At 49.5% G+C, this 11,041-nt stretch overlaps 1 protein-coding gene across 1 annotated transcript; it reads right to left on the minus strand.

Moving 5' to 3' along the window:
* Positions 1-373: 373 nt before the first annotated feature.
* On the minus strand, positions 374-3,726 carry LOC149334073 (uncharacterized). Its single transcript, XM_089555006.1, has 2 exons — positions 3,339-3,726; positions 374-3,186 (listed from the first exon to the last, which is right to left on the minus strand). The coding sequence occupies exons 1-2, from the start codon at positions 3,489-3,491 to the stop codon at positions 508-510; spliced, it is 2,832 nt and encodes a 943-aa protein (XP_089411132.1). The 5' UTR covers positions 3,492-3,726; the 3' UTR covers positions 374-507.
* Between the last annotated feature and the right edge of the window lie 7,315 nt (positions 3,727-11,041).

Consider the following 11,041-nt stretch of genomic DNA (forward strand, 5'->3'; position numbering starts at 1 on the left):
GGTGCGATGCTGGCCGAGTGGTGTTTCCCCGGGAGTCGAACGGGCGCGCTTCGATGAAGCTTAAACGGCGGTCCGGACTGTCTGATAGCTGTCAGCGTCCTTCTTTTATAGGCTCGCTTTCACGTCTGTTTGTTCAACGCGCCAGAGTAGGCGCGCACATACACGCAGCATTTGCAGTGCTGTCTCCCTTCCCTCTTCTCACTGGCCGCGCATCCCCATTGGTCAGAGCCAGGAGTCGTTTCGCGAAGGTTCCAGCGTGTTCTAGCGTGGCGCCGTCGTGGCGGCGTCGCCGACATCCGAGTGCAGAGGAGGGGGACGTGACTTAGTCAACACCACCTAGACAAGTTCAGGCCTCAGCGCTCCCGTCGTGACGTCATGCGTCGAGGCCTGCGGGCGCTGCGGAAGCAGATAAGCGCGCGCAAGATTGGAGGAGCTCATCGCTTGGCGTACAATAATGTGTTTTAACAAATTGTTCCCAACAAAACGTGTTACGGAACGCAAGTTCGTTTATTTGCTTTTTAGGGTTTCAGCTTTTCTTTTTTTAGATTTGTTGTCGTCATCAACGGTTCTGTCATTCATCCGGCTGCAAAAGTTTTTGAGAAGGATGTTAGTGCTGCACCAAAGAATATGTTTAAGCACAAATTCGCAGGTGTGTCCATCGTCACAGGCATCAAATTCACACGAGTCGTCATTTGTGAGCAAATCCATTGTCAGCTCCGTGACGAGCTTACGCTGGTCTGGCGCTCTTAAAAACTCCGCGTCCTTTGCAAGCTGTTGAACTACGACGTAATTGTGTGCGACGGCATTCACTGCAAACATTGCCGGGAAAACAAGTCCTCCGCGATCCAGCTGCTTAACAAGATAGTAGTTTTCCTCGTTGGGCGAAACTGTGATGGTCTTGCTCACTGTTAGCGCTGATCTGCATTTTGTGCAGTTTAGCCTCTTCAGAGCTGTATGCACGGCGTATCCCGCAACGTACACAAGAACGGGGATGATGTCTGTTATCTTTGATAAAGCCGCTGCAGTCACAACGACGTTGAACGAAGGGCGCGGCGTGTCCACAGATCCGTGCAGGTGTTCCCACTTCTCAGTTTTTTCGCTTGTACAGATTTCTTGAAGTTTAGGCAGCGTGTTTTCCAGTCGTAGTTTATTTTCGCCTTCATAAATCTGTCTTAAGGAAATATGATATTGTGCTCCAGCCAGCTGCCTGTATTTGCCGAATCTTTCCTCTAAACTGTCCGTCTGCACCTTTCCCAGAAGAACGTAAGATAGATTAAGCTCTTCAAAGCAGTATCGGGCTACTTCGATGAGTGCGTGAGTTGTGTGGTGTAAAGCAGTATGCGTCTCTTTGGTCAAACAACCGCTGTCGAGGCGTTTGCTGTGCCACTCATCGAGCCAGTCCAACAGCTTGTACAAGAACTCCAGTTTAGGATCGTCCACAGAGGGGAACACCGGCTCTTGAAAATGGTCGCGGAGTCTCTTCCCTTTGTACGGAGTCTTTACATTCACGATTTTCCACCATTTAACTATGATCTCAATGAAGCTAGCAGTGTGCTCTGGGAAGTTCAGGTTGTGTGTTTTTCCAAGCGCACGAAGTGCGTGAGGTAAGCCATCGCTGAAAATCTGTAGAGCAAGCTTGACGTTTTGCCTTTCAAGATTGGATGGAAACAGCGCCTTCCTTGATAAACTATGACCGTATCTAAGAAGTTGGTCACACTCAAGGTTGTATGCGTTTCTGATGGTGGCGAATGACGCAGTCAACATGCGCCGTGGTTGTGCTGTATCATCCTCGAATTCGGGGAAGTAGAAACACAGCTGGTCATTTTTCTGGTTTAGCCAGTTGTTCCGAATGCATTTTAGTATGTGGACTGGGTCGATCACAAAAAACAACGGTCTCGAGGAGTCACATGGATGGGGATAAACGATTCCGTTTGTTGGCGGAGATGCAAAGTAAGACATTGCCTTTCTGTTTATCGAGTTGTTGTCACTGACTATGCAGGTAACTCTGTAACCTATTTTCTCCAGGCCAGTCACGACATCCATTATTGACTTGTGCAGAAACACGGCATCAGCTTTGCGGGCAGGGATGATGTGTGCAACTTCCTTAAATGGACAAGTAAGGCTTTGCACCATGAAAACGAATGCACTATTGGCAACCTCTTCAGAATTGTGCGCAAGTCCAGCAATATTGCCACCCTTATAATCAAAATAAGGCTTTATGTGAATCTCGTCAACCATAAGCGTCACATGCCGCTGTCTGTCATCGAGCTCGCAGATCCTTTTCGCCATGTAACTGAGAAAGGCTGCACCGTGGTGCTCCCGTTGTGGATTCATTCCATATGATGAGCAAACTGATCTGATGGTCATTGGATGCGGCATTGTGATTGCTCCATAGCTTCGCATGTATTTATAGGCATGGGGTGATATCATGAAGAGAATGCAACAATACACCATGAAATCTATAGAATAGCGCCTTCGCTCCTTCTTTGCAGACAGAAGCTTCAACTGTTCGCTGAGGAATTGGACTGCATGATCATTATCCTCTGACTGCGCTGTAGATATCTGGCCAAGCAGGAAATTGATGGCATCAAAAACTTCTTCATTCGAGTCTCTACAGCTAGAAGAAAGGCTGCTGTCCCAAACCTTGATGCTTTCAAGAAAGTCAGCGAAAGCCCTCTTACTTTTCGCCTGAGGAAGAACGAACAGGTTGGACCCTAGCCTTGTGACTGGCGTCTTTAGGAAATGCAACGTGATAGACAAATCAGCCTTCACGCAAACTGAGTACTTCACCCAAGGAGCATCATCTTCAACAATGTGCAGTAATATGAGGCGGCCACTGCTCAATATTGTATGCCAGAACTCAGACTTGCTTGTTCGCACGTGTTCGGCTAAGTCGTTTAGGCTCCGAACTGCATCTTTTTCCTCTTCGGCTCTAAACGTCTCGAGGGAGTCTGCAAGAGCTTTTTCAGTCGCAGCTGCATCCAAACGCATTCTTCTAGACTCCGGATTCTCCCTTCTGCTGCAAACCTTCGATAAATAGCTCGGGCAGTTCGGGAATTTTGACGGAACAGCATCCGGTCGGAGACGCAAACGGAGCATGGGTGCAGTTATCGTACGGCCCGTAGTATCATCCACATGACAATCCTCTCGAATGATGTCACCTTCAGTGAAGTGCAATTCGCAAACCTGCATGTGAATAGAAAAAAAAAATGCCTAACATATTGCAGTGAAGCCTCCCTCAAAACTAAATATATAACTGCTGAAATTCCACTAACAACGCACGTGCACGTGTTTGCTTTGTATTTTTCAAGGAACAAAAATAACGATAGCAATCTTACCCTGGAATGTGCCGAAGGAAGGAAGCCCTCTCGGGGAATAGCGCGCAGCCATGCTGTCTTCAGTTCTGCATCTTCAGGAAATTTGAACACATGGACCTTTGGTCCGGATTTGTAGTTGCCGCTACACCCAGGCACACAGCATTTGTTTGGCATATTCACAACTGTCCAAGCATAGCAGCGCACGTTTTCACCACTTGTAGGACACTAGCGTGAACACGAGCAGCCCAGGGCCGAATAACTATTTCACAAAGCACCTCACAAGCGAGAAAATCACCGCAGAATGCAAGCAGTGCACGGTACTGCTCCGCCGGCCGGCAAGCCCGAGCATGCTCCGACAGTGACTAATCGCGGCGGCGGCGGCGGCGGTCAGCGCGTCGGCGGCTAGGCCTCTAGTCGTGACGTGGCACTGACGTCAGCCTGGAGAGCAGAGGCCTTCTTAGTCTAGGTGGTGATGACTTAGTGCACGCAAGGCTACGCCCTTTTCCTCCGGTCAGCAGAAGAACCGACTCGCATGTTCGAGAAAGATCGGCGTGGATGACTCATCCCCTCGGCACACGCCGTGGCGGTGGAGAGAGAGGCACTCGCTAGGCGGGGCTTTCCCTCTCTCCCGTTGGGCTCACGCCGGCGAGATGCCGTGCGCGCGGCGGTTTTTCTTTCTTTGTTTCTAAAATGCGCCGAATTTTGTGACAGCCACCTGCCACAGTGGCAGGTTTGTGGCGGCGAAACAATGGCACATGTCGTGGTTTGGTGGAGTGCCACCTGCTTTTTGTTCGCTATGCCGCCGACGGCGCTGAGCTTCTGCAGAACGGCAGCCTTAGTGCTTTTGAGCCAAACATAGGTTTCGCAACGAACCTGCAGCAACTTCAGACAATTTCATTCAGCTCCCTGCGCCTGCGGCGGCTTTGGAATGAAACCTACTTTTGTCCGCGTTAAGTGCCGGCTTATTCATTTCTTGCATTCCCTCTAAGGTTCACTTATACTGTATGTACAGTCTTTGTCAGAAGTAACCAGACTCCATGGTTTGCTTCTCATTCGTATAACAGAGCCCTCACGGCTTCTTTAACGATAAAAAATTTCTTTGAAGGTGAGTACAGGGGTTCTTCTTACCGTACAGAGATTTAGAGCTTGAGGGCTGGCATAATAGCTTTAATATACGACTGAGAAGAAAAACTTGCAGCCTGGTTACTTTTGACAAAGACTGTACATCGTCCGGGACGGAAGGTGTGCCAGCAATAGGATGCAGGAACATCGTAGTCGTTAAAATGTTTAGGAGAATTTCGCAAGGTGAAGTAGATTTGTAATAAGGGAGAAATTACTCATTGACATCCGCCCGAGCGCTGTCATACGGCTACAAATAAAAGTTATGCAGCTTTCACAGTAACTTTGCAATTAAAAGAAAATTCGTCGTGTTCCCGGCCTCGAGCCCGGTACCACCGCTTCACCAGAGCAGTCACTCTACCAACCAAGCTGACCGGTTCAGCAAGCTTAGCTTTATTTGTAGCCGTGTGACTGCGCTTAGGCGGATGTCAATGAGTAATTACTTCCGTATCACAAAGATCGAAGTTGTGACAAAAATTTTTCTCAGCCCCATAGGCAGGCACTGTAGAAGGTGCAAACTTTATAGGCCTGCCTTTCACTAACATGCTACAAGAGAAATCATTGAGGCATGTAAAAAATAGCAATCAAGTTATTAAAGGAGAAAATGCAAGAGCATTTAGGGTGCCTGCTATGGCGTCTACAATGAGTGTTCGATGTGCTTGCAATTTCTCACCAAAAATTTTGGTTGGAAGCGGATCCATTGCAATTATTGGGTACACATGAGTCATCAACTCCTGGTCTGTTCTAGTACGCTCCACTGCGTTACTTCAGGGATTATACTAATCCTACCAACTAATCCACCTTAAACCACTCACTAATCTCTACCAATCCGCCATAATTTCTTTTCAAAAACTTTTAGGATCCTCAGATTTCAAAATTTCTTTTGGGTTGACTGGTGTTCACGTCGTTTCGGTGACGTCAGGACCTCTGCAGTCAAATTCATAGATTGCGAGGAGTCCTCGTATCACTAAAGCCTAGTTGGTCGAATGTTCAGGCGATGCGCTGCTGCCCCAGCAGGCAGCTGTTTCAAGCACACACAGCAGTCGGTGGTGCTTGTGCTGGTAATGATGACGTCAGAAGGTGCCGTGAGCAATTTAGAACCGTCACGAAATTTCTTAACAGAAAGGCAGAAATTTATCTGGTCAAAACCTGAATACTATTGCATTAGAAAATGAGGGGACACTTGTACTCCGCTTTAGCATTATGACACGATAGCGATTATGGGTCCCTTCAGCAGACAGGCCTCCTCTTTACGTTTAGCTTTGCAGAGAGGGGGATTGTTCTTTCGTCCGTCATCCCACTACTTGCTCAGAGGCGTAGCGGTTAAGCGTCGTGCCACTGCCACGGCAGGGGGCTTTTTCTAACACAACCAACGGAGGGTCTAGTGAGAACCAGTTGGCGCCATACTGCGGCGCCATGGCGCCTGTGCAGCTCACAGCTTCTTGACGTTCCCTTTATGGTCTAGTCGTTCCAACGATTCCAAAATGAAGCCGCATCACGTACATGTCGCTACTTCTGCTGGAACACCGATGATCAGCCTCTCTGTCCAGGCAATAAGTGAAATAAAAATTAAAGAAAATTGCTATGCTCTCTTTATGTTGCGGCTCTTCACTAAAAATATGTTTTACGGATCCTTGTTTATGGCTGTCTCGCCAACCCAGGTATAAAATGTCCAATTTGGCATAGAAGAGCCTGCGGGCAGCACGGAGGGGACTATGAAGGAACACTGGCACGAGAGGCATCTCTAACGCTATCCCTTGACACTATTAAAGGTAGATTCAGCGATGGCGAAGTTTTTTTTAAGTTCTTGCTTGAAGTGTGGGTGAATGCACAAACATTTCTTGAACAAGGTTTGTGAAAGGTTATGTATAGAGAATTAAAATTACTTTAGCATTACTTTACCACTTTCCACGTTATTTTCGCAGCGAAAATTGCACTGGGTGGAAGAGCGACAAAAAAAACGGTTTTGATCGCTTGCGTTATGCACACATAACTCTCACTTTTTTGGCTCTAGTACAATACGGAAGTTCACGCAACTCAATCATTCCCGGCAATCAGGCAGGAAGCTATTACAGTTGCGTTCACTTATAACACCCCTGCCTGTAGTAGTAGTAGTAGAAGTCCTTTTTTCGGCCAAAATTTACAGCGCGAGCATGTCGACCGCCTTGGCGACCAGAAGTCGCTGTTCTTTCTCCCTTTCAGTGCCAAGCCAGTCGAGCCAGGTGGTGATGGATGAAGAAGGCGGGGGGTAGGAACCCGACTTCTGAGCAGCCGGGCAATAGAAGAGGCAATGGGCCAGGTCCGCATAGATACAGGTGCAGTTGGGGCAGGAAGGGTCCGATCGATAGCGATAGAGAAAGGAGAGACGGGATGATGACTGCATTCATTTGAATGTGCCGAAGAAGGCGAGTCTCCGGCACCGTGAGTGATGGATGAGGGGTAGGGTAAAGGCGTTTGTCGAGGCGGAGCTCGAAGTAGACCTCTTTTATCGTGCGGCGAAGGGGGAGTCTCCCGCCGTCCTGCGGGGGTTCAGGCCAGGGGATCAACGGTGCCCGGAAAAGATTTTCGCGGGCGAGCTAATAGGCCAGCTCATTGCTGTCAATCTCGGAATGCCCAGGGGACCCAGCGGAGGAAAACGCGGAGGAAGGCTGCAATGCGGAGACCGCTCACTCGACCTCCTGTTGGAGAGAAGGGGTTAGGGTGCGTTTCTGTATGTGGTGTATAGCGGCTTGTGAGCCTGAATAGACTGCGTACTCTTGAAGAGAGGGTAGGAGGGCAAATGACTAGAGGGCATGAGCAATGGCGTGGACCTCGAGGGACAACGCATCCGGAGATGTAGAAACGACCCGCTGGTGTGAGTTTCAGGAGCGGGGTGAGGGGGGGGGGGGTTGTACAGTGCGTAGCCGCAGGAACCTCGAGGAGCCACGAAGGAGGCATCCGTGTAAGCTACACCCTGCGTATCAAAGAGAGGGGAATGGTGCTGCGCGGCCGCATGACGACGGCCGGCTTGCAAGGCGGAGGACATGTTGGACGGGGGGAGGAGGATACGAAGATTGGGAGCCGGGGCGGGAATAGGAGAGGTAAACGGGGCGATGGTAATGGGCGAGATACCCGCTTGAGTCAGTAACCACTGACCCTGACGTGTAAGGGAGAGCCGGGCAAGCTGCTAGTCATGATGGAGAGAGAGCAGAGAACAGGGAGGATGAAAGAGGCTTGTAAAGCTGACTGTGTTTGGCTGTGTCCGATGCTTGCAGTAAGTGTTCATGCCCTACTACAGCCAGAAACGTCATGAGACGATAGTGGCGTTGATTACAATAAGACGTCCGTGGCTAGGCCGTGCTTCTAGAGAACTGACCCTATTAAGACGTTTTCTAGGCTATCCGCAGCAGACGTGCTCTTCGCCGAGACTCTTCCAGTAGACGAGCCGCTTTAGGAACGAGATTATACTGATAGCCACTGAGGCGGCCGCGGCCACTGGTGGTAGGTCGGCAACCTTCTATTCGATCCTCGACAAAGGTGTAAGGATGCGGCGACGAAGCTACTGCAGCAAATGTGCCTGAAAAATGTCTGCCTGCCGCCTTCGTGCTGCCTTGCGAACAGCGCAGACAGCGAGGATATGGTCGGGTTACAGTTACTGTACAAGGGCTTAGATTTGCGTGTTTTTGTTCCCTGCGCCGGTTGTGCCTCTAATGGCTAATCGCTATCGCATTACTGAAAAGCCTCCATGCATTGCGGAAAGGCCAATTCATTTGCATCCTTAAGCCCTATACGGTTGCGCACAGTACATACGCAGACCCACTGTTCTGCTGTGCTGCATTTTTTTTTATGCGAGTGTACATGCTCACTGAAAACAATGTTTTCTTATCAGTATGACGTAATTTTATCACAAGTGTACGCCGATTGTTAAAAAGAAAACGTTTGTGATTTGTGGCGTTAACAACAGCTGGCGCCACCCATACACCCTATGGCGGGTATTTTCGTAACTCATTGAGATAGGCATTGGTGCAACCATCGCATTACTAGCAAGATTTGTCATTGAATGCAACAGATATATGCTTAGAACAAAGCAAGTTAGGCAGCCAGAATGAAGCGGACTGAGCCTGCGCTTGCTCTGACCACTCCATCAACTCCGCAGCCTGTATGCAATTCTGGCGGCTTTCCCTCATTATATGGATGCTTAGGGGAGCAATACGGCGTACAAAGGCTCAACTCTGGTACTATACAGTAACTCTAGATTCGTCAAGCGACGCACGCCACTTGGCCGGTTGGGCCAGAAAGCACATGTAAAGGCTGTAGTTGAAAGTTCTAAAATTGCTGCCATTGCTTGATTACCGATCGTGTGCACTAGCTTAAAACCGGCACCATCTCGTGCTTATTGCGCTAATTCCACCATTAAGTGCCGTTAGCACACTCGGTACACAGGTGCGCACGGATTGACCTTGTAGCCTGTAGGGCACGCTTGGCCGGCGCGTAACTGCCGTTTCGAGGGCAAAGTTTTGTTCCTTTGTGGTGGTCACACGAGCTGGGAAGCGCTCTTCGGCCAACGCGCTTGAGATAAGCGTGCGTTTTTATCTGCGTGGGCGAGTGTAACGGTGCCTCGTGGTTCGTTCTAAAAGAGTGATGCGGCTATGATGTTTCGTTTTTAAGAAAACACAGTGCCCTAACACATCCTAACGCGATTGCATTAGTGGTCCCGCTCTTCACGAAGATTCGGCGATCGTCCGTCCGTCCGTGTTACAAAAAATTACCGACGATTACGTTACTTTCTAATGCGAAATTTGAGCGCAGCAAATAAGCTGTTTCACCTTTTCGATAGTGAGTCAACCCCAGCTGCGGAGTTGGTTTCAGGGACAACGCCGCCGATGCCGACACAAACAATATGATACCCTCGCTTCCGCAGCGCTAAGAACCAGGTCTAGCCGTGGGAAGGTGGTCACGTATTCGTCGACGTGCCGGGGCCTACGTGAAATAACCGGCGCGTCGGCAACTGAAGAGCACCCTATCCGCCACACAAGAACAGGGGGGGGGGGGGGGGGGAGGACCCTTTCCTCCTCTTTCTGCATGGCGGCGACGGTGTTCTATGCAGTCACGTTATCTTCACTCTCTAGCGGCGTCAGCGGCATCCAGCGGTATCAGTCGGTCGTTATCAGTCGGTCGCTGCTAGCGCTGGGGGGATGAAAGGGGGGCGGAGCTGGTTACGAGGCCGACGCCGACGACGACGCGAAACCCAGGAACGGACGCCAAAGAGCTGCGCTCTAAAATTAGGAGTCACTTTGGCGACTAAAGTGGTGCAAGGCGAAAGCCTTAGTACAGCATTCTGTCACGAATGTGGTTGTGAATGATGAATCAAGTGCTGCCAGCGAATGACGCGTCCATTGGCTGTCTGCGTGTGTTACTGATGTGTGGTTAACATGTTAAGCTTCGCCTGTAAGAGTGGAATGCGACAGCGTCTTGCAACGCTGCCAGGGAGTCCACAGAACGCCATCGCCAATTCGGCTGTACGCCTTGCTGGACGGTAAATTTATTTTTTGAGGAAAGGAAATGTATCTCTCTCGCATATCTGGGTGGACACCTGCACCTCGCCGTAAGGGAAAGGGGGAAGATGGGAGTGAACGAAGACGCCGTATTAGCTAGACGCGCCTTTGTTCATTCCAAACCATTCAGCTGGCATTACGGAGTGGCTAGCGTGCTCGTATCGCACTCCGGAGACCCTGGTTCGATTCCCCAACTCGACCAATTTCGTTCTCGGTTTTATTATTTATGCGGCCTAACTAGAAAGGTTAATTAGGCTATTTCATATTTATATTATTGTATTTGTATCCATCGTGTTCTGTCATTAACCTGTCAATTGTTGGAACTGTCTAGGATGTTCGACACAACGTATATGAAACGAGCAACGTCTTACTGAGTGGGGAAGTGCGTGGTGGTGGAGGGAACGCGGCTTCGTACTTATCTGTTTTTTTCAGCAGCGTCTCCTTCCGCGGACGCTGTTGTCTCTGCGGCGCGCGTCTTTTCTTTTCTTCCGACCTCTTCATTCTCCTCTGTATTAATTAGGCTAATTGATTAATTAAGCAATTAACTAAACTCAGTCCAACTTAGTTGCAGCATCACAATACGATCCCTTTGATTGGTTGCATGGTTACTAGCCAAAGTACAATTGGCCCCATTTGAAATTCGCGCACTGTGACGTCACGAGCATTTCGACCAATTGAAAAGCGTGACATTGGGGGCGGAGCTGGTTACGACGCCGAAGCCGACGCGAAACCCAGGAACGGACGCCAAATAGCTGCGCTCTAAAACGCAGGCGGGCATCTACCATGGAGGGCAGGTTACCGCCTGCCTATGGTATTGTGGGGAACCTACCAGCAATGACAGTTGACAATTAAAATAAGCATATGTAGAGAGGTGACGTGCCTCTTTGGGACAGTTGACAAATAAAATAAGCATATGTAGAGAGGTGACATGCCTCTTTGGGACAGGGCCTGAGCAAAAGATATGCAGGCTCCCCGACAACGTTATGGGAATAATTAGGCTTAAAGGAGCTCGGTAAAAGCAACCTCTGTCTGTCTAATCCCACCGGTGCCTCTAGTTTAATCCGCCGGTGC

The sequence above is a fragment of the Amblyomma mixtum genome, chromosome 8 (genome assembly GCF_055824585.1).
Source record: "Amblyomma mixtum isolate Tamu chromosome 8, ASM5582458v1, whole genome shotgun sequence".
In the NCBI taxonomy this organism is placed as follows: Eukaryota; Metazoa; Arthropoda; class Arachnida; order Ixodida; family Ixodidae; genus Amblyomma; species Amblyomma mixtum.